At 37.2% G+C, this 24,234-nt stretch overlaps 2 protein-coding genes across 3 annotated transcripts; both read left to right on the forward strand.

Moving 5' to 3' along the window:
• The first annotated feature begins 101 nt into the window (after nt 1–101).
• plek (pleckstrin) lies at nt 102–8,343 on the forward strand. Its single transcript, XM_014983061.2, has 9 exons — nt 102–268; nt 2,669–2,824; nt 3,050–3,231; nt 4,617–4,708; nt 4,808–4,992; nt 5,894–5,998; nt 6,208–6,291; nt 6,376–6,445; nt 6,611–8,343. Exons 1-9 carry the CDS (start codon nt 227–229, stop codon nt 6,748–6,750), a joined length of 1,056 nt encoding a protein of 351 aa, XP_014838547.2. The 5' UTR covers nt 102–226; the 3' UTR covers nt 6,751–8,343.
• Nucleotides 8,344–11,065: 2,722 nt separating this feature from the next.
• Nucleotides 11,066–24,208, forward strand: bfsp1 (beaded filament structural protein 1). 2 transcript variants are annotated; one of them, XM_088012919.1, is made up of 9 exons: nt 11,066–11,159; nt 14,880–15,302; nt 16,473–16,533; nt 16,738–16,833; nt 18,858–18,950; nt 20,150–20,263; nt 21,204–21,424; nt 22,470–22,561; nt 22,788–24,208. In XM_088012919.1, exons 2-9 carry the CDS (start codon nt 14,929–14,931, stop codon nt 23,714–23,716), a joined length of 1,980 nt encoding a protein of 659 aa, XP_087869045.1. In that variant the 5' UTR covers nt 11,066–11,159; nt 14,880–14,928; the 3' UTR covers nt 23,717–24,208. The 2 variants fall into 2 exon arrangements, with proteins under 2 accessions (XP_087869045.1, XP_014838545.2); XM_014983059.2 differs by lacking the exon at nt 11,066–11,159 and having other exon boundaries at nt 14,784–15,302.
• Nucleotides 24,209–24,234: the final 26 nt, after the last annotated feature.

Here is a 24,234-nt window from a genome sequence, read left to right on the forward strand (position 1 = left end):
TCCTGCTTCTGGGTTTCAGTGTCTGTGGCTTTCACAAACACACGCCCCCTCTCAATCGCCACGCGATAGAGAAGGGGCGAGAGAGAAAGAGAGGAAGAGCGCGATATAGACAGAGAGAGAGAGAGAAAAGGGGGTGGCAGAGGGAGTAGGTTAAATGGATATGAAATGCTTTTGACAGTCACTAAAAAGTGACAAGTTGCAGCAGACAGCAGCAGAGAGCCCAATAATGGAGCCACAAGAGATCAGAGAGGGATACCTTGTTAAAAAGGTAAGAACATCGACATAAAAATACACCTCACCTCCTAATATGTTGTACACTTCGATCCACCACTAACATAAACTCTTATAAAGAATTATTTTCAGACTCTTGACAGCTGTCGTAACACTAAAACTTCAAGTTTCATTTTGGTCCCATTATATGTAAATATAAATGTTTAGCCTTGAGGTTCAAACAATGGGCTGTTGTTTCAGAGAAAGAAAAAACAAACAAACATGTGAGTTGTACGCTTTATTCATATATCACTAACGTACTAATATGGACTTTCATATTAAGAAATGACAACATCAATTCTGAAAAACCAAACGACCAATATATGGAGGACATGGGTGTGTACACACAAGCACTGGGAAATCATATTGAATGTTGTAGCTTTGCTCAGACCAACATTTGAATAGAGGAACAGATGTCACAAAGTCCCAGCACAACACAGAAATGCACACTTCTGTTCTGCAGTCAAAACAGAAGCTCAAGTTCCTATTAGAGCTGAAAGTAAAACATGAAATACTGCTCTCGTGTTTTTAGGTTTATTCTGCACTGTTGCAACTAGAGAGAAGAACTTCATAGTCAAACTATGCAATACGTTTGAATCGAGTAAAATCCACAATAACACAGCAGAGCTAAGTTTGACTTCTGGGACTAGTTGTGTGTGTACACGCCATTTTCAATGAGCGCAATGAATTTTTTATTTTTTTTTAACACTACCTACGCTCATATGTTCTTTCTTCACTTTGAGCAAGGTGTGAATTTTGCTCTCTACCCAACTAAAATGTCAAACAGAGGTGGAGTTTTCACTTTATGAGCTTTTTGTTTGCATGGAGTCAGATAAATATTATTTCCCTGTTTTCATCAGCATGTGTTTCTTTCATTTGTTGCACTTTTATTTTAAGTCATTTAAAGCTGTGTCAGTTCGATTTCAATTCAACAATCGTTTGAAATCTTAGATCTGAAATGTCAATTATTGACTGGTGTCATTTATTGTTTAAATGAAAGTATACGCATTTGAAAGCCTCTCCCATCATGAAAAAACTATTGTGCAAGCAGGTGATTACAACATGAGTCTTTATTTAATCATAGAAATTAAGGCAGGTTTGAGAAACAGCGTCATAAAAGGGTGTTAAATAAAATCCTGATGCTTGCTCAAACAAATAAAATCCTTATATTCTAATTGAAAATGTCCAGGCAGTACAGAAAAGTTACATTATTCCATCCATCTTCTACACCTGCTTAATCCATGGAGGGTGTGTGGGGTTAGAGCCTGTCTCCAGCAGTCAGCAAGCGAGAGGTGGGGTACACAGCTTGCCAGTCCATCACCGGGCGACAACCATGCATGTATATTGTCGGATCTTAAGGCAATTTAAAATGGTCTGTTAACCCAGCGTACATGACTTGGGAAGTGCATATGAGAACCAAGTAAACGTGTACTGTGTGAGAGAGACAGGAAGTCTCACATACATGTGAAGATTACGCAAACTACCTCCAGAGACGCCCTTGTCCAAGATGTGAACTTAAGGTCTACTTTGCTGCGAGGCAGCAGTGCAAAGTGGTGTCAACAGCAGTGCTAAACACCACGTTGAATTAGTATCAAAGTGTCAGGAGGAAGACTGATAAGTGTTGCCTGATATATGAACAGTCTGTGCAAAAAGTCTTACATCCTCAGCTGACAATCAAATTTAATACACAAATGTCCTGAACGGGCTGAAATATTGCAAACTTTATAAAATATATTTATTTCCTCTCTCTCTTTTCTATTCTTTGTTGTCTAGAGTTTTTTTTTTTTTTTTTTTTTTATCAAGAGAATGATTAATACAGTCGATAAATGATAAGAGTGCCGTCTGTCCAGAATGCAAAACTGGCCACGTGTTTCTGTGTACTTGCTTTCAGATTGCAGAATTAAATTAACAGAAGTACAACTTTTCATGAAAGTACAGGAAGGCTTCCAAGTATCATCATCACGGTTAAATACTACTATTGTTTAAGTATTTTAAGCAATATGCTTTCTAGAAAAGAAAAAAAAATCTGCCTGAAAAAAAAAACATTTTCATTCTATTAGAGAAGAGAAAGCCTAAAACCAAACTGAAAAAAATCAACATAACATTTATAAACAACGCTATCATTCCAAAACTCTCCCTGCACACTTTATCTGAACTTGTAAGTCTATGCACTATATTGAAAAACTAAAGAACTCAGTCAAAAGCAAAAAGTATGATCCACAAACTTTTGTGAGTTGACGTGCAGAATAGGAAGCAAGACGCATGCCAACAAAGTTGTGCTAAAACAGTCATTAAAGCGTTTACTTCAAACACAACACACCTCACGAACAGCTCCATCCTTTGTCAGTGCTCTTGCACTTTTTGCTCAAGGCTTCCTGTTGTATTAAACAATCCTCAGGGTACAGTGCTGAACTCCTGGAGTGCAGTGTGGGTGGTGTTGTCAGAAGATGGCTTGGATTACTATAAAAAGAAAACAGATCACTCACCGAAAGGGATGATCCCACTGAAAGGAGCAACACTCATCAGTCCCTGTCAAGATTTTAACAAGAGAACGGTAAGAAAGTGTCAGATAATATCATCAGCTACAATGTAAAACGAGGGCTGCAGGATTACACCTGTGAGAATAATCATTATCATTGTGAAAATTGAGACTTTTAGTAGTTTTCTTCTAAACTGCTGCTCGCATTAGCTGATTATTTGTCTTTGTGTAGAATAAAATGTTCAATCGAGAAAATCCTGAAACTTGAAAAGTGTAGCTGACGGAACTTGCTTGATTTAGCTGGTGTTCAAGATCACTACAGAGAGGAAACAAGATCACTTCTTTCAAGCCTCGCACGTGGAGGAGAGAGAACTTTGGGTGAAGGACATTAGGAGACTCTTATCCTGCCTAAACAATGGGAAAAAGTTTGCTAGAAAGTCCACCAGACGCTCCATTCGCCTGCCAGAGACAGTCAACCTTGCGTAAGTTAAATCAAATCCAGTCTTTTTCAGAATAATTAATCAGAATGACAAAATGAGTGGTAGTAATTTTGGGAAAATACAAGATATTTACTGCAGTCGAAGTACTTGACGTCAGTACATAGAGCTGAGTTGCTAATTTGATACTGTGCCTTGAAAAAGTATTCATATTGCTTGAATGCTTTAGTTGTTGTAACCTCTAGCTTTATCGTATTTATTTTGGATTTCATGTGGTAGGGCAAAAGAAAGTAGAGCATCAATGTGAAGACAATTTTTTTTTAAAGATTTCTACAAATAGATATGAGAGTCTGCGACAGACTGGCGACCTGTCCAGGGTGTACCCCGCCTCTCGCCCGGAACGTGAGCTGGAGATAGGCACCAGAACCCCTCCCGACCCCACTGAGGGACAAGGGTGAAGGAAAATGGATGGATGGATAGATATGAGAGTTATATTTGTATCCAGCCTGTTTTAGCTAGAAGAACGGGTTGATTGCAACTCTGAAAGACCTGCAAAGATCAGAACTGCTCAGGAGGGAGAATTGGTTGACACAATAGATATTAGTTGTGCCTTTCTAAGAGAGTGGTAAGAAAAAAAAACATTTTTGAAAGAAAGTCACAAAATTACATGACATCAAACCGAATGAAGGCTGGAGCCAAAGACCCGCCCCATTAGTGTCTATAATAGCCTATGAATTCATAAGGCTATAGAAATATAGCCTTAAACCCATATTCAAAAGTGAAGAAGTCTTTTGGAAGAGAAGTGAAAGGTCATCAAGAAATAAGGAAAGAGGCCTACTTTTGTTTCTGGTTTCACTACATAATGCAATCTGGGGAGAATATCTTGTACAGACTGCAAAAAAACAAAAACAACAAATGAGACTGGGAAGTAAATTCACTTTCTAGCAGAAAAATTCACCTTAACGTTCGGTATGAGTCACAATGGAATTGTTTGTACTAAAACAAGTATCACAGACACTCTCCACTCAATCATATATCCTTTGAGCAAATTTGTGCAAAGAAGCAAACATTTGTAAAAATATGAATGTAAAAAATATTCTTTCCCTTTTCTTTGACTTTACAATTATGCTCTACTTTGTGTTGATCTAACACATGGAATATCTCACGTTTGCAGCTGAAACATAAGAAGAAGTTTTAGAAAAGGTCAATGAGGATTAAATCACTTTTCAAGGCACTGTTTGAACAATATAGGCTCAAGTATCAGGCAAATATAATAATGCTTGCGGCCCGACTTCCTTAGCTTCACTGCTTAATCATTTGATGCTTAAATGTTTTAGATTATGAGAATTGAAGGTCAAACTTACTGAGCTGTTAAGTGCTTGTGGGTAGTGACAGAAAATGTAACAATAATCCTGGTTGTGTTTTCCCAGTGAGTTGTATGCGGTGATGAAAGACCAGGACGACGGAGTGAAGGAGTTAAAACTTGAGCAAGATAATCAAATGTTCAACCACTGCTTCACTGGTATTGAATTCTAAGTTATTTTGATGTTACTGAAGGTGGGCAGGAAGGTTTATTTCTGTTCTTTGACCCTTTTTCACAGCTTCCTTATTTTTGGCACAGGCGCGACGGTAATAGAGTGGCTGATTTCAAAAGGGAAGGCAAGAAATAGGCCAGAGGCACTCATGCTAGCAACGGGGCTTCTGACTGAGGGCTTCCTCCAGCCTGCGGATGACCTGTCAAAGGAGGGGGCCGAAGGCGGAGAGCAAACAACCTTCTTAGATCAGACAAAAGCTCTCTACTACTTTGTGAGTTCAGCTCCTGAAAACGTACTAACAAAAACATGTCTTTATTTAAACAATGTATGGATTCTATGATTTTGTGTGTGTATGTGTGACAGATAAGCACAACATAATGTATAGCATGACATTGGAATAGGAAGAAAATGATGCATGGTTTTCAAAATGTATTTGCAAATAATTATCCAAAAATCATAGCATGCTCTTGTATTCAGCACCTTTTATTTTGAAAGTCCCCACCCAGTCCAGACAGGACGACTAAGGAACACACCAGATATAAAAAGGAATGAAATTGTGCAGAAGCTTAAAGCGGGGTTGTGTCATAAAATAATATCCAAAGCTTTCAGACGTCTTATGGTGTCCAATCCATCTTCCAAAAATGGAGAGAATGTGGAACAACTGCATCTAGCCTGGCAAAAAGAGGGATAGTCAGAGAAGCCAAGAGGCCTAAGGCAACTCTGGGGGAGCTGCAGAGCTCAGGTGGAAGAATCTGTTAACAGGGACAACTCTTAGTCAAACACTGCAAATCTAGACTTTGCCAGAAGGGAAGTCCTGAAAGAAAATCTGTTAGAGAATCCAAAAGATTATAATGGTTGTTCTCTTTTCAGCAGGACAGTAACCTTAAAACTACAGTCAGAGTTACTATGGGAACAGCTTATAGCTAATGGCCCTGACCACAATCCAGACACACCAAAATTTGCAGTAGAGCTTGACGGTTTCTGTCTCAACACTTTTGCTGACTGACAGTCTGTCACATTAAGTCACAATGAGAGTTATTTGCACTTTTGGTAATAACTTGAAAAAATGTGAAAATAAATAAATAACTAAATAAAATTAAAGCGGTGTGAATACCTTTGCCAGGGACTGCTCACATCACGGGTTATATTTATGTGCATCTTTGTCCTTTCAGACAGACAGTGGGTTCTTCTGTGAGGGCTACTCCAGTGACGAAGACGTTCTGCTGAAGGACGAATTCAGGGGAAACATTATAAAACAAGGCTGCTTGCTCAAACAGGTGAACTGTTGACACAACAAAACCCGACTGCCACTGTTCAATGTTCCCTTGGTGGAAAATCACCTTCCATAAACATCTCAAACACATAAAATCAATTCCAGTTACTGAAAGAGGAACTTAGTTTGACATTCAAAATTCCCAGGGTTAAATTTAGCATTTTGATATGTATAATAAACTTAATTGTCTGACCACTACTTATTTTATCACAGGGACACAGAAGAAAAAACTGGAAGGTACGAAAGTTTATACTTCGAGATGACCCTGCTTATATGCACTATTATGATCCTTCAAAGGTAAATGTCTTGGTTCAATCTATGCTGCGTGAACTCAAATTTTGCACAGCATGAAACTATTTTTTTCTCCTTCCTTATTGTCAGGGCGATGACCCTCTAGGCTCAATACATCTCCGAGGAGCTGTGGTTACAGCTGTGGAGTACGTTCCTGATGGTGGGTGATGTATTTTAGTGTTAGAATGTAAATATAGCTTTTCAACTGAGACAAAAAAAAAAAAAGAAAAAAAAAACAGAACTCAAGTGTGCTGTCAGTATAGTATATATATTTTTAGTCGTCTATTTTAACTCCTCTTTTGTTTCTATCGTTTCCTGGCTTCAGCCAAGAAGTACGACGTTGACGGAAACCTCTTTGAGATTATCACTTCAGATGAGACTCACTATTTCCTGCAAGCTGCAACATCTGAAGAAAGAAAGGAGTGGATCAAAGCAATACAGACGGTGTCGAAAAGTGGAAAGTAATGAAAGCAGTGAAGCAACAGGGGAATATCTGTCAACCACAGCTGTACCGAAACTGATGTACTATAAAACTTTTATGTTGTCTTTCATTGTGAAGCAAGTAGTGAATTTCACTTTTATACACACGTTATATTTAATTAATGACAATTTATATAGGAGGGAAAAAAAATCCTGAAGAAGTACTATCTGTTAATACCAGATGAATACTTTTTAAAAAGCACTCTTATGTGTTTGCATAACTTAGACTTACAAGTTAAATGGACACATGCTTTTGTTTGTGGAGATGCATATCTCTGTCCTTTACATGAAATATTTAAATAAGTTGGTTTGTGGACCAGTGAAGCAACAGTTGTTTTTTTTTTTCTAAACCAGTTTCACGCCTACAGAATAATTGCCTCAGTTTAAATTTACATGCAACGGCAGTAAAACGTACTTCCTTGGAACAACAAACTGTTTTAACCTATTTATACCTATTATTAATTCACAGTAGTTTCCCTTCCTCTTTGTTCAGTTTCAAAAGTGTGAGATAGTTGCTGTTATCACACATGCTTGGCTTCTGGGTGTGAACAAAGTCTGTGTTGCATTCTGTCTTCACCGTTGCACAGCCACTTTGTAGCAGTGCATGCCTGCTGCAGTTGTGTGACAGTTTATCAGCCACAAAAATGACTAGTTTGAGCCTGGGCATGACTAGGTGAAAAAAAAAAAAAAAAATCACAGCAAAGATGCCCACTTATTTCAACAGTAGGCTTAAGGGCAGCTCAAAGTTGTTCGTTTGCAAAGCAGTAGCTTCAGACAATACTACTTGTTTGACATGTGGTTTGCTTTAAATGTAAGTATAGAATATGAAAAATAAGCAGTACACATCTGTTGCCTGTCCTGTATGATTTAAACATATTGAGGGCATTATTAATTATGTGATCTTTCTAAATTTAGCTATGAACTCTAAAGCCTATTTTTTTTAACAATAATCCCACATCAGGGGTGTAACTTAGTTCAAAGAACAACTGTTTGCTCTTTTGTGCTTTTCTGTTTGAAGCGAGTGACTAAATGCTTTGAATACATGATAAAGTGGCAATATTTATTTAAACTAAATCCACATATGATTTCTGTTTGAGGTGACCGATTTCTGTTGCTGGCATTAGTTTTAACCACAACAACATCTTTTGTAAAGAATTCATTGTCATTCAAGGAGGTATGTCAAATGTCTTGAATAACATTGTCACGCCTTTGCAGCCAGACTCACTGACACCTAACACCCACTGACTTTCTCAGATTATAGTTTCAGTATTGTGTCAAAATAGTCTTGATTAAAGACTGCTAAAGCACACAGTGCAGGCTGTGTATCACACCGCTGACAGTAAGCAAATAACGATACAGAAGTCTGATATATCATATAATTGGAACCCTGGGTTCGAGTGGTTTGCAGAGACTTTTGCAACATTTGGCTGTACAAAACAAAACGGAAACAAAAGCAATGCCTCTCTGTGAACATCGTGGAGGCCGCAATGATGACCACTAACGCTGTTGATTTCATTGCTCATTCAAATTTATTGCTTTCTGTGTGAAAATTACTAAAATAAATCAAACGAAGGAAAACCGTGCACATCATTATTTTACACTTTTACTGACTTTGTTTTTAACACAATAAAAACAAACGAGAACAATAATGATGCTCACGCGCTTGTATAAGTTTTATATCATCTTGAAAACTTTGAATCCAGTAATTTTTTTATTTCAGGCAGTAAATCATTCCACAGTTGTGTTGCTCTCACTGCAAACTACGGTGACTTACAGAAGATTTTTAAATGCAATGCTTACAATGGGTTGCAAGAACTCCTTGGTCTGTTATTTATATCATCACAGTTATAACAAAAGTCAATTTAAAATTGCACATTTGTACAGCTTCAACAATCCATAATAGGATTATCATGGATCCTAAAACATGTTTATTTCTTAACTATTTGGTGCAGAAAACTGGTTAGACATTGTTCTATTAGCCAGGTATGCATATTTAATATCTGCTAGCAGGAGACAGGACTGTATATGGAAACGGGTCACTTATTAACCAGTCAGTCTACAACACAAAGAAGACTTCACCAAAACTGTCAGCAGATGGCAGTATTACCCCATGATGATTACTCAAAGTTATAAGGTTCTTTCTTTGGTTCCTTGTTTCTTTGTTTCATGGAAACCCTCTGTTTAACCTGTTTTGTTTCCAGCAATTTGCACAAGTTTGTGGTGCACTTGTATCCTAAAGAAAGACATATGAAACTCGACGCGGAAATCTATATGAAAAAAAGTAAATAAATATATTACAAAGCACCAGGTTAAAGCTGTACCACGCAACTTAGATATAAATATCTTTATCATATGTATTAAAACTGTCACTATGCCGTGACAGTATAGGAGAGAGATATTCTGTGAAAAAAACTCAAGCTCCTTTTTACCCTCTTCCTGAAGTCCTACTATCTACAAAAAAAAAAGAAACATGTCAGAGAAAAGAGGAGTGTCTTAGTGCTACAGTTCCCGAGTGTCAGGGCTGCTATAACAGTGATGAGGACAATCTGAAGGATAATAAAATAGAAGTCAGTAATGACGACCGAAGCGCTGCCTCTCGCATCCAGATTGTGTTTTTCTTTATTTGTTAACAAACAAATCTTTTACAGTGTACAATATTAATGTTTTACATTATCATTGTCTTATAAACCTGGTTTACTTTTCTCACAAGTAGTAATTAACTTAACACATTGCCCTTTCCCGCATAGCCGTCCTCCACTTAGATGAAGACAATCAAGGTATGTGTGTCAAACAGGATAAATCAGTTGTTTCAAAGCTCTGCTGCACATATATAGCTGTATATTAACTGACATAATCATCAAAATGTACACTGATTTTAACTGAATACCACTGAAAAATAGAATTACAATATTTACAAAACAAATATAATTTAACTTAGAATTGTTTCAACTTTAACCTCAATTCCCACACTTCATGAACAAAGAATAGTTTCTCTACTTTTAACTTTGGCTGGACTCACTTTACTCTCATGCTCTGAACTACTTTATGAGTCAACAAGTAATTTGCGTTGAATATTATTCAAAAAAAAAAAAAAAAAAAAAAAAAAAGGCAAAATAAAACTCCTAAAACCAGGAGGCAGTAAGATATCCCAGCCTTCTCACATTCTCTCAGGACTTTCCCAGCGCGGGGTGACATACTGCCAAATTTACCCATGTCTGATAAAACTAGTAACTATGGGCAAAACGGTGCACAGAAACCGTAACACAGTGCTATGTACTGATCAAATAAAAGGTAAACATCTTACAGAGTAGTTCTGGTGTGTTTTCACTGTGTACTGACCTGAAGGACAATAAAATAGAAGTCAGCAATGGTGACCGAAAAAAAAAAAAAAAAAGCAAACAAAAAGTTCATTTACAGGGCTGCAGATAATCAAGGTGCTTATTTTTATTTTAATCTGAAACAAGCAAAGCCACCTAAAATAAGAATAAATAATTAACTTAAAAAGTACGATGTATTGCAGATTTTAAGATTCATGATTTACATTTAAACGTTAAAAAAGCACAACCAGAAAAAACAAAAAAAAAAAAAACATTTGTTTTTAGTCTGTAAATATTTAGTAATGCAAACCAAAATGTTTTTTCAAAGAAGCCAAGTAATATAATAACAATAAATAAAGAGGGACAGTTTTATTTTATTTTTAACTGCTGAAAAAAAACAAAACAATAGAAAGTATTTTTGGTGGGTTTACTTTGTTATCAATATTAGAGCAAACCATACAAAACCATTTCCATTTAACCTATTGCATAATAACGTTACAAACAAAGCAGGTACAAGTAAAGATTGGGGATATAGAAGGATCAGTAACAATCAAGTTCTTTAATATTTTTTTTTGTTACAGACACAATAATATTTTAAAGTGCTAAATGTATAGCCACAGAATGAATAAAACAATTTCACTGTTAGATACAGTTTTGACTTACTGACAATCCATGCTAACCAAAGACATGAACTGCACTTATGCAACTGTCTTGCCATTACTTAAAGCTCTTCACAACACAACCCACATTTAACTTTTCCACACTCTATGAACACAATTTATTGATCTATAATATTTTGCATACAAAGACATTGCTTTACTTGCCAGACTGTCAGAGGTAACCAGCACACCAGGTGTTTGCTAATTGCTGCTGTCGCCAGTTTGCGGAGCTGCGTGGAGGTGGAACAGGGGGAGGGGTGATCTGTGAGGCGGAAGCTCCGAAACTTTGAGCTCAGAGGAGGAGCTGCACTTCCGAAAGTGGAGGAGGCGCAACTTTAGTTCCCCCCAGCTGACTGGTTGCCACGGGAGATTAAAGGATTACTCAAACACGAATTAAAGAATCAAGGCAACACGTCAGGTAAAATTTTGATGTAGGAATAACATCATAACATAAAGTTAAGCTCAAAAAAGCTGATTTTACACGACACTGCCCTTTTAAAAATGTCGGAGTCCACCGAGCTGAAGCTAAGTTCAGCTAATGGTGTAGTAGATATGCGCGAACAATAGGAGGCGCTTCACTGTTGCCAGATTGGCCTGGTTTCTGGGTTAATCCTCAAGACTAATAAAGAAAAGTATGTAGTGCACCTCAAAATCTGTATAGTTGCAGGTTGGGTATAAAATCTGGACTGTTTGTCCATAAACCTAAATTATTACACAAACATTTGATAGTTATCTGACAATATTTTAACATGTTTTTACAAAACCAACAATATGATTAAGCTAATTTTTTATGGTCATCCTGTCGTACTGCACTTTCTAGAACTGAGTAACCACATGACACATAAGTTGATGCTACGCACACAGCTGTCGGTATCAAAACCAAAATAAAACATATCTGAACTGTATATTTGGAAATGTTCCATGTCCTTTTGCTTGTTAGGATTTTACATGTCCATGCTTTGTTTTATGTGCAACAGTGATAATAAATAATGTTTAGCACAGTATAAGACAGTTGATTTTGTGTGAACACAATTTTCAAAGATAATATATTGTACTTATATTTATTGGACCATCCCAACCAAAAAGAGCAAGGAGAAATTTACAAGGTATGGCATTTCAAAAATCTTGTTCTAGGAGATTGATTATTATATTAGAGTGAAAGAATACTTTATTTATTCACAATTTAAGGTTAAACCAGTAAAGATGACTAATTATCAAAGGAATACAATTGGTGGTCATTCATAAAAGGCTAAATCTCCTTTTAATACTAGAAACAAGCTAAGCTATCCTCAGAGACTCATTTATTCGTGTGTTCTTGTAGTAAGGTGAAAATGAAAGACAGCTGACATTTACTGCTATTACAAATGTGCATTTTTTTCAACCATGATTTAAAACTCTGCATGTATAATTAATTACAATTGCATATGAACTTTACTTGCTAATCCCAGGAGAAATCTGTTACCTTTGAAGAAAAATATCAAGTCAGTTCCACTAGGATCCAGATATACATGTTTAATTTGCACATTGACTAAAGTTAAAGAAGGGAAGGAACATGACTTTCAATTCAGCATTTTGAAATTTGTAGCACACAGGCAGACAAATATAAGGGATAGTTGGGGCTTCAAAAAAAAAAAGAAGAAGAAACTAATGCAAAAGCAACTTAGAGCAGATGGTTTTAAGGACACAATCAGCACCAGAGCAGGAAGACTGGACTCCTCGGGCGTTCAGTCCCATGTCTGAGGACTCATTCAGCACATCTCTAAAGAATACCCTGGGGGCTAAACACACTTCAGGTCAGAGGCATAACAGCTAAAGTGGAACCCACGCAGTGGTGAAAGGAACTGTCAACGATTGCCTCTGACCCAGGCAGAAAAGGTCATTTGCTGTGTTTGTGAGCAATAGATGGTGTTACCTTTTTTTATCTTGCTGTGAAGGAGCACATCCACACTTTGGAGATTGCGCTGTTAGCTGCTACCAAGTAGAAAAAAAGATAAGATAACTGTATACAAAGACAAGCTAGCTTAGCTTTGGATATTAATTATTGTTGTAAATTATATAAGTAAGGAAATGTATCTAACAAAATAACTGTATAATAAAAACTAGAGTCACTAAACAAATGACTGTACACAAGAAATGAACATAACTGCTAATTAGGAGACAACCAGCTGCTAAAATGTTCATAGAAAACAAAACAAAAAAAATGAAGTTGTCCGTATCTGTAAAAAAGCAGAACAATTTAATAAAAAGAGAACCAAATGTCCTGGTGAACAGCTTCCCACACAACATAAGCACCCGTCGTTCTGTTTCTGCAGACTTTGCAAAGCTTTTTTCATTCAGCTCACCTTGTTTCATAGCCTGGAGACGAAGCTATGAAATGAACTGCTTTGGCTCTCGTTCTTCCATCATCCTGTCTCTCATTTCTGGTAAAGATCGCAGTAACCAGTAATCGTGGAAATTAAAGGCGACAAAGGAGAAGGAAATATGGAGTTGAAGATTAAACCTTGTTAGAAATAATTTTATGTAAGAGAGCAAGTAAGAATGTTAAAGCATTATTAACCCCTGCTGCTCTTATCTATATTGTCATAATAATGTGCATGGTTATTGTCACAGATTTTAGTTTTTGGTTACTTGCTTGTTAACTGAGTCCTCTCTGCCTGCCAGATGTTATAACCATGGTGGCTGCTTCTACCACCACATAGTACAAGTTGTGGTGGTGGTACCATTATATATATATTTTTTTACAATAGCCCAAAGGGGGAACTTTATTTCTTAAAGTTGGTTTTAGTTATTTAATTTTGTTGCCGTAAAATTCACTTATTATTTGTGCTAAGTTCAAGTTAGTTTTAGTTTATTTTGTTCCATACGTTGCTTTAGTTACTTTAGTAATTTTTGGTTCCTGTGTTATGTTGTGCCTCCCTCATATGGCACGTTTAGGTAACTCCACCTCTATTTAAGCAGCTTTTTGTTCTTTGTCTGCAGGTCAGTTTTGTTTGTGTTCAGTTCACCTCAGTTGAGATGGGCCCAAATCTGAGATATATATATATATATATATTTTTTTTTTTTGAACAACCATTGTCCTTGTTTACGTCTGGTCCCTTACATTTTCAAACAGTGGACCCCGTGTAGTAGACCTTGACAGTTTCTTTCCCCATGTTGCTCCTGGGTTTTCTTTTTTATATCTGGGATAAGTCCAGAAAGATCTACAGACAGTTTCTATGTCTGTCCAGAAATGCAGTACTCCTTTTTAATAAAGATTGTTAATCGTTCCATGCTGTATTTTGGTAGTATTTTGGGGTTCAGATAATCCAAACTCATTATAGGCCATGTCTTTTTACACAGTCAACATAATAATCGTTTTTAATACCTTAGATTGGAAACCACCAAAATTTTTTGACCTTTGCCAGAAGTGACAGACCAAGTAACCAACTCCAGGAAGTTCCAAATTTGGTTATCCTGTGTTCCTGAGCAGACTAACATAGAGTTTATAACCCTCTTTTTTATGCTTAGAGAGATTTTTGTGCTGCTTCCTTTAGTAGTCTTTGGTGTCACACTACCACAAGAGAGGGTGTAAATAGTTTTTCATAGGGTTTGGTTCATTATTCAGTGCAGTGGGAAAGCGGACCACACCAACTGAAAATGTAAGAAATGTTGCATCTTTGGTGATCAATAAAATCAAGTCGACTGGGCTACCAGGTGTGAAAACACTCAAAATCAACCACAATCTGACTAGACTTTACCTTAATAGACTTTTTTGCCTGGAAATGTTTTTGTCACTCTGATGCATTGTACTGCATTCAATTTCCCCTCTGTGCTGCAGTGGGCCAACATCCAGAGGTCCAAACAGGGATGCAGAAAGCAGCTGACTAAGAACCAAAATAATAGCAAGGGACGACCTAGTTCTTTTACTGGAAGGCCAATTGTTTGCTTTTGTGTTTCTGCTTTGTCATCAAGAGCAACGCTTTTCACATCTGTGCCACAAAAGCAACAATAAATTCTGGAAGGCCCCAGGCTGATATGATAGGCAGGGCGAGGGGGGGCCGGGGCGGGGACAGCTATTTCGACTACAGTCATTGCTTTACACTGTTCAGTCTAGCATGAGACTGCTAAGGGTGAGCACCTAAGTTTTCTCACATTAAAGGTGCTGAAGCACTCCAGGGTTACCATCAGCCCAGAGGAACCAGGCCAATATGTTTAAGACCAGCTTCCAGCGCGAGGTGCGCAAGGAGAAGTACGAGCGCTCCGATGTCTTTGATGAAGAAACCGAGGACTCTGAAACCCCTGCAGGCGTCTCAGCCATCCAGGGCTGGGAGAGCCTTCAGGAGCTCAACAGCCGCTTCGCCCGGTACATCAACCGGGCTCGAGTGCTGGAGCAGCGCAACGCCGTGTTCCGCAAGCAGCTGGAGACGCTGCAGCGGATGGAGGAGGCCAGTGGCCTCGAGGAGGCCTTCACAGAGCAGATTGAAATCAACAGGCAGCGAATCAGAGAGCTGAGCTCCGAGCACGGCAAGCTGGAGCGGGAGCTGAGGGAAGCTTGTCGTATGCTGGATGACTATACCAACAAGTAAGGAGGACGACAGACATTTGTTTATCTTCTGGTCAAAGGTCAAAGATGGAGCATAATTAAGTAAATCGTATCAGAATTTATAGAGAGTGATCAACAGCAGAAGCTGCTTGGTAATTGTTTTTTTTTTCTTTTGCTTGTCAGAAAATATAAGAAACCTAAAGTTCAAAAACTCTTCCCCATCACAAAATTTGGATAGTGATCATGCCATTATTCTAGCTGACTGCTTATGTTTCAAATCATGGAAAATTGTTCAAATATATACTGTTTTAGTCAATCTTGAAAAAAGTTAAATCTTTTTATTTTATGTGTGAACAATCAACATGAAAGCAAAATATTTTTTACAAACTGTTATTGGCTGCTACCAAACATTCTGTGTTTTTATGGACCACTCTTTAAACATGTTAGGCTTCTGTTCATATGATCGTCTAAAGAAATAACAAATCTGACCAATAAACTAAAAACATATTAGCCTAATATTAAGTTGTAAATACTGCTGGGCAGAAAATAAATATATTGTTGTTTGCCAGCAACTTAGTATTACAGTAAAGCTCAAAATTACTCAGATTATCTGGCAGATTTAGGTTTAAAGGAATATTTAAATTTACCACCTTTATTTCTATCAGGAATTGATGTTAATATATTTGCAGTGCCTCAGTTAAAGGTGCAGTATGTAACTTTTATGAAGAATATGCTTTTTAATATATTTGTTAGAACTGTCACCATGTCTTGACAATTTGTTATGAGATGGATAATCTGTGAACAGATCCTCCCTGAGCTATTACTGCCGTCTGAAAAAACGCAACGCTCCCGATCAAAAACAACCAATCAGAGCCAAGAGGAAGATCTTACTGCTGTCACTCAATCTTATTTTCCCGCTGCTAAATGTGCTAAGGGGAGAGAAACAATGTACTGTTACAGAAAAAAAAAAATGTTATCCATCATCATCGCTGGCTATGCTAACTAACCTGAACATTCATAACAGGATCTGCTGACAGGGAATAGTTGGCAGCGCCAGATGAGATTGTAACTATCAGCACTAAGACTCTGAGCTCTGATTGGCTATTTCTAGTTAGCACTGGGAGAAGACGGACAAGCTCGAGCTTTTTGGACACTCCATAAAGTAAACTGACCTTTGCTAAATATTACATGTTTCTTTTTTTTTTTCAGATACAAAAGTGAATGTGATTACCAAGAGCAGCTCCGGGGCACTCTGGAGCATTTAAACAAGGTACTGCATTGAAGAACCTATGCTTGTTTACAGAAAATATGAAAACAATCAATTTTTGCAACTGCAATGTGAAAAAAAAAAAAAAACTAAGACTGTTAATAGGAGAGTTTAATTTTGTTGCACTGTGTAAATGTTAAATAGATGTTCTATTTTTCTCATATTTTTTTCTTCTCTCTTTCATTTTGCTCTCTTTTCTCCCTACAGGAAGCTGACAGTGCTCTGCTAAAGAATCTGGAGTATCAGATCCAGTCTCAGTTCCTGCAGGATGACATCAATTCCACCAGAGTTAGAAATAAGAAGGTCAGACTGACTGACTGCTTTCCACTGCTTTGGAGTTTAGGCAAATGCTGTTCAAATGACGCACAATGTCCCTGAAGTAGCATAAGTTTGTCACATGCTGTGCGGCTCACATGTTAAATGCTTGAGCTGTCTCCATAGGAGTACAGTCTGACCTATTTTCATATTAATTTAGCTAATCATTTTGGACCAGTGTGGAGCAGACCAAGGTTCTTTGCACATGTGTATAGAACAAGGACGTTTTATCACCCCAGCATCGGACAATCATAAAACATGGTATAGAAAAAAGAAAATAGATCAAGACATTAAATGTATTACAATCTGCTCTGACACACTAGAAAGCTGTACATTTTACAATACACTAAAAGACATGCATATTTCATTATGTCCAGTAAGTTTGCACAATATAACACAAATATATTGCAACCGTGTGTAACATTTATACACCATGGGACTGTTCGGAGTAAAAATAATTGCTAATATGTCCCAGGTGTTCTGAACTTGCATTTTAAATGCTGATGTTACAGTTGGACACAGTTGCACAGCAGCAGAAGCTCACACCAAGACCTCAGATGTGTATTTGATCATTTATAAGGGGTCATTTTTCTTTAGAGGGTTGGAAACAATAGATTATCATGCATTATTATCTTATTACCTATTATATGAGGCTAACCTAGATCACTGGTTATTTCTTAAACCTTAAAGTATTTCAATATTTTTAGTCCTTCTCAGAAGCCAACATTTCTTTATTTTTAGGCGGTTGTAGCCTCACCATTTGGGCTCGTTGTTACAAACATACAGGGTTTTTGGCGGTCAGTTCAAATTTAGATTCTTCTTGGCAACAAGTGGAAACTAAACCACCAGGAATAGGAAATTTAACTGAATTGCAAACAAGTTTCTTAAAAGTTACAGCTCACAACATATGATTATCTATTCAAAGTAGATTCTTTTATACTTAACATTTTCTGTCGTAAAGGAAATACCACCCAGAATTGATACTGAAGGAACACCATCAAGTATAAGGTGATTAGGGGCCTTTATAGTTATTCACATTGTACAAATGACTTGAAGTGAAAGCATTTAGTGAAAGTCAAATAAGCCAAATGCATCACAATCATTAGCATTGGTTAACTCATAGTCTGTCCAAAAATGTACATTTTGTCAAATACTATTCATTTAAATAACTGTAGATTTGATATTGTGTCTCTGTCAGAAACACATTTGATCTCAACTTACTAACTAAATGAGTCTTGTACTAAACACCCAAACAGATTCCACTGCATGTGTTATAAATTTTCTGGGGCTTTAGCAACCTTTTTTTTGTTGTTGTTGTGATGTAGGTGGGGAAAAGACAGTTGAAGAAAAAAAAAAAAGAAGAGAAAATGCAGTGGCCATCACAGGCACTCACAGATAAACCTGTACACAGAAAAAAAAAGAAAAGAAAAATTGCCTTTGTGTTGCAGTAAAATCTGGAAGCTCCGAAACAAAGGCAAAACAAAACAAAAAAAAAAGCTGAGGCACATAAAGACTAAAATGTTACATGCATCATGTGTGAATTCAAAAGACTTTCCTACTTTCACAATTTCATTCTAATTTTTGCTTCAATTGAGGCAGCTTGATGATGAATTATTCCACAACTCTACAGGGTTTACACAGCATATCAAAGGGCACTGCTCTTTTTGCATTATGTAGAATAGAATAAGGAGAGTAATTTCATGTGAGTACAAGGCTTATGCTGCTCAAGTTGGAGGTATTCCTCTGGAGTGAAGAAATATAAGCCACTCTTTATCATGCTCTTAGATCACGACAGTATTAAAACTTGTAGGTAGAAAATCCCCTTTGTCTGCAGAAATATTCGGTCATATTGCTGGGCTAAATGAAAGTCTTAAACTAATTTAATTTTAACTCCTCAAATCCCCGGTAAGATTGAAGTAGATTTGTTGTTAACTTTTAGAAGATGATCAGATGCATTTTCTCTTATATATATATATATATCTTTTCTCTTTCTTTAACCTATTTTATAACAGGACCTTGTAGAGATTGAAACCTACGTAAACATTTTGCAGCAAATAAACCAGACACTTCCCTTTGCTCCCAATGTGTCAGCTGGCATCTCCGAGGTAAGGTCACCAATGTTGTCATCGTGTGTGTGTTCAACTCTCCCCGGAGGAAGAGGCTGGTGTTAGCATGTGTGTCAGCCCTGCTACGTGTAAGCAGCTGGTGCGGTCCCTGGCTCCTCTGACCAATTGGCTCCTTGTCTGTCCATTTGTCTGATTAGTGTGTCTTTGTGCATGTTTTGTTGGGATGGACATGAACTGAACCTTTCATCAAGACTCCTGTAAAGATGAGCAATTTTAAAAGTGTCAGGACACATAATTAGGTAAATACAGAGGAGAATGACAGTGCATTCTAATTTTTGAGTAACTGTGCCACTGTGGCCGCTGTTTGAATCTAGTAGATTGGGGATTTATTTGTTTAAATGTGTCTTAGAAGCAGTGCTGCTTCTGAATGGTTTAATTGGTTCTGTTTCCCTTGACAACGGGATGAGAGTCACAGTTTTTCTTACTGCAATAAGTTAAAGACTCATATATCTACTAGCAGCTTGAAAACACTAGCAGGTTTCATGACTATTGTTCAAATGCTGCGCTCCAGATCAGGGATTCATTAAAAAAATAAATAAATAAATAAAGAAATCAATATTAATTAGTAATGTAGAAGTTAAAGTCTTTATTGAGACCACACTGAGTAAAATAGGCTTTGAAGGTCACAAATTAAGTTAGAAGCAGAATCATTTTCCATAGAATTGCATGCGAATTGATTCCTTTGTTCTAAAAAAAAAAAAAATAAATAAATAAATAAATAAAAATCTGAAAAACACTGGTTGAGAAGGAAATGTACTTGAACTTGTTTAAATCAAGTCTTTCAGGCCACTGTCCAAAATTTATTTCAAATAAATTTTGAACCCTGATGGCTCTCAAACCATCATGGTAGATCCTCTTTTCTTCTATCCAAAAATGAATGAAGTTCCATATTAAACTTATTAGTTTTTCTATAAATTCAAATGTCACAGAGGCTTTGCTTTAATTTAGAAATATATCAGGATTTTTCAGGAGACATGGATCAGAATGTGTCACACACTTGTTTTGGCATTTCACAGCTCATTCATTCTTTTCCAGTCCCTCGTTTTCAAGTATATATACATTCCTAATGTCAACTCAAATAAGAAATCAGTTCATGTCAGGGAGGAGTTAGCACCACGCTGCAAGAATATGCAACCAGTGTTGTTGAGCTGCTACTGATTTGTGCTACATGTGTGAAGGAGCAGGAGAAGTTGCTGGCCCAAAAGAAAATACCAGGGCTGCAGACTCAGCTGGAAGAGTACAAGAGCGCCCTCTATCAGCTGCAGATTCAGAAGCAACGCTTGCAGAGTGAGGTAAGTTGCCATGGCAACGTGACATTTTGCGTAACTCGCAGGTACCCACAGAGGGATTTCTGAGGACTTCCCAACAGAATAATTTAAAAAATCCATAAGCAGCAATAAAGAAAAAAAAAATCATCCCTTTTGTATAGCTGGCTTCTCTTTTTTTCCATTTTTAATTAATTAATTCTTGTAGTAATTGCTTTTATGCCCTTTAATAATAGAATGTGTGATTAATTTTTTTTTTTAAACGCTGGAATGCCCCTAAATTTATCAGGCCATTTTAAAAACAATTGCTTCATTTAGTCAAAATTCCAGCTCCACATTTAATGTCATGCATACCATTAAAGAATATAACTTTATAATAATGTAAATCAGGCAGCTGTTTTTATTTTGAATTATATTTCTCCAAAGATATAAAACATTTGGAATATTAAAGCACCAGATCAAAATATTAGATAATTGTTTAGCTCAAACTTTGAATGTTTCTAAATGTATTTTATGCTAATTAAATCAGAGGATAAATAAGTAATATGGGGTGTTGAATTCTAAAAATAATATATTTATGCCAGATATGGTGCTAAAGTGTAAGATGCCACATGTAATATTTTCTACTGTTAAAACTTTTAGCTAGCAGATGTGAGCAAGAATCACTTTATTTCACTAGAGTGTGACTTTTGTAACATGTTCCATATTTTTATTTTTTATTTGAGATGTACCATATATTTGTGGAAATAATCTTTGTATAAATACAGGTGTCACCTGTTTTTACTGCCTCCGATGTTATGTTTAATTTAATAGTCTTAATTATCATTTTAATCATCATTTTACTACCTACATTATGTAAAATAATAATTACAATGATACGGGTAAAAAAAAAAATCCCTTCTTAATAATTATTATCAACATTGTACATTGTATTTTCTTTAACAATGTTGATATTGTATTCTCTCAGACTGCAATGCTGGAGCAAACCATCAAAAGCACACAAGAGAATTATGACAATGAGATCCAGCTGTACAATGAGAAAATCGAATCTTTACGGAAGGAGATTGAGGAAGCTGAGAAATCGTTGGAAAAATATATCAGCGACTGTCGCCACCTGGCCATGTATCAGACATCCCTTGAGAACGAGCTGGAGCGGTACAAGAGGATAATCGAGAATGAAGATAACAGGTAAACTTCTTTCTTATGATTTCTAGACCACAGAAATACAGTTTATCAAACATATGTTATAACCTTCCCCAAAGAAACTGCAGTGGTGTAAGAAAGATTTTATTCTGTTTTTGATTTTTTGATTTTTTTTTGTAACAGATCATTATATTAGTTTTAATCACTCCAGCAGTCAAATATTGTGGTGGAAGTGAAATGGTGTGGGGTTGTTTTGCTGCTTCAGTAACTGAATAAATTATGTAGCTGATAGAAACTCAGATTTTCCTCTCGAACCGAAATTCTGTTCGAAAAGCCCAAATTAATTGGTTTTTACAGCGATGCTTTGGATTAGTGTCCAGAGCATTGCACTTTGAAATGGTTAAACATTTGTAATGAGGGTTTTGGAGTAGTCACTTTAAATATAATTGACCATTTATTCTGAAATGTGAAAGTCTTCAATATGGAAATCAAATTAAAATAATCATGCAAACAAGAATGAGCTCAAATTCATCCAGAGTGATTTAACAGAGTTAAGTGCTTTGTAGCATCATTATATTTAGGAAGAAGTGTTGTTTTTATTTATTTTCTGTTCAGGTATATTAACAAAATGTTATTTCTATTAAAAATGTCAAACTTTCTGGCATAATGAAGTATTTGTGCCTCTTGACATTTTTTTTTTTGTCCCCCAAAAAGTATTGCTCTTATTTTCATAATTTAAAAACAACATTCTGGCTGCTGATATCCCCAGATCATTTTGGTGATTTACCGGTACAACAAATCTCTTACTGTAAATCACCTAAGTGAATAGTAAGTAAAGCAATTTTTTAGTAAAGCTAATTTTTTTGTAGAAGATAACTTAACAAGTTATTGGATTGCATTGCATCCACCACTAGGTGGCTCTGTGACATAACAGATCTTTACCTCGTCCACATTGCGGTTTCTTCCTTTTCTCACTTACAGAAAGAAATTTCAACTGTGTGTTTTCCAGGTTGTAAAAGCTTTTGAGCACATCGCGGTTGCCTGGGCGACATTTTTTATCATTATCTCCCTCTCTTTTCTTAACCTGCAGGTTGAATTCTGCCATAATTGGCACTCCCATTACCCTGTTTACCACTAATTACCGTTACACTCACACACCCTGCGCATCAAGCACGGGGAGAGGTAAGGACATGATGAGCAAATCACAGTTGGTTTGTTTTTAAAGTCACCCAGAAGGGTATCATCAGTTACCATCATATTAGAGAGTAGTAAATACTATTGAAATTTACAAAGTTAAAGTAATGTCTTTACGGGCATGAGAAAAAATCAGTAGCTGCCACTTAAGTCATTTTAAATATTTATCAGTTCATGAGGTTTAGTCACTTGACTTGTCTTTATTTATGCCCAGATATCACCCAAGCTATCCAAGATATCACAAGCATAAAGCCCAGACAGAAGATACTGACTAAAAAGGTCTTGAAGAAGAAAGAACTGACCCCAAAAGATGTCATAGACAGCGGCCAGGAGGAGAGAAATACAGGAGAGGGTGGCGACGAAGAATCTAATGCAGTCTCATCTGCAGAGGTGCAGGCTGAAAGGGTAAAACAAGAAGATCAAGGGGCTGTTCTCACTGGAGTTTCTCGACAGGATGTCCCTGATGGAGCGCAGATTAGCAAAGCCTTCGACACTCTTTGCAACATTGTCAGAGACAGAATGAGAAAGTACCAGAGGCCTGAGCCAATCGCTGATTTCTACACCAAAGGTCGCTATGTCCTTGTTACCGGTGACGGCAGCTACTTGGATCCCTGCTTCTACACTTCCACTCCATCAGCTGGTCGCATCTTTGTCACAATAAGAGATGGGATGATGTATCCTTATGAGCCTCATGGACCTGGCACGCCCTCTCCTCCACCCCTTCAGCCCATGGTGGACCCTAGGCCTCTCAGTCCCACACTGCCTCCCAGCGCAGGAGAAGATAACATCGGTGGAAAGGCCAAAGACAGCGGAGGAAGAGGTAAATCTAATAATGGAGAGCCTTTCTCAAAAGATCCAAATCCCTTGTTGCCACCGTCGGACTCAAGCTCCCAAGATCCCGTGCCTGGGAACGACAGGCCCAAGAAAAAACCTGCAGCCCGTGGTGGCAGCAGTTCTAGTACCGGTTCCAGCACCAGCACCACCAGCTCGAGTAGCTTCAGCCCAGACACCATGAGCTATGAAAAGGTGGAGGTGGTGGAATCAGTGGAAAAGTTCTCCAACGATCGCAAAGTCAAAGGTTACGAGGAAACCTCCATGGTAGTGGAGACCATGATTGAAAAGTCGAGCAAGAAGAAACACTGAAACCACATCGACTGTTGGCTGCAATGTGGTCCAGGCCATTAAATGAGAACGCAGTGTTGCTATTAGTATCAAGATAACTAAATGCAAAAATGACTAACACCTGTTTCAGTCTCTTTGGGACACGCATCCTGCTTGGACACTGACTAAACCCTGATATTCCTCTTGCTTGCATCTATTTGCTTGATGTCTCTGCTCCTCAGTCCTGATTGCATTTCAGTTGTGTTCAGCCAGCACCCATGCAATAAGTCCTTTACTGTCTGAAAACTTGGGACAAGATTTAAAAGCTCTATGCCACCTAACAAAAATAATAAAAAAATTCTCTCAAAAAGAGTAAGAAGTTGTGCCACCCATTTGATGTTCTCTTTTAGAACTCCGGCTTTCCCTTCTTAGCTTAATTGTTTAATTGGATTCCACTTTCTGCCCTCAGCACTATTTTGCTGTGTATCAATTGGATTTGATATATTGAATAATAAAAGACTCAAACAACTAAAATTTTGCTTTGTTCATCTCAAGATGAA

Source organism: Poecilia mexicana, unplaced genomic scaffold (genome assembly GCF_051168715.1).
Source record: "Poecilia mexicana isolate PSO_F unplaced genomic scaffold, ASM5116871v1 scaffold_15, whole genome shotgun sequence".
Classification (NCBI taxonomy): domain Eukaryota; kingdom Metazoa; phylum Chordata; class Actinopteri; order Cyprinodontiformes; family Poeciliidae; genus Poecilia; species Poecilia mexicana.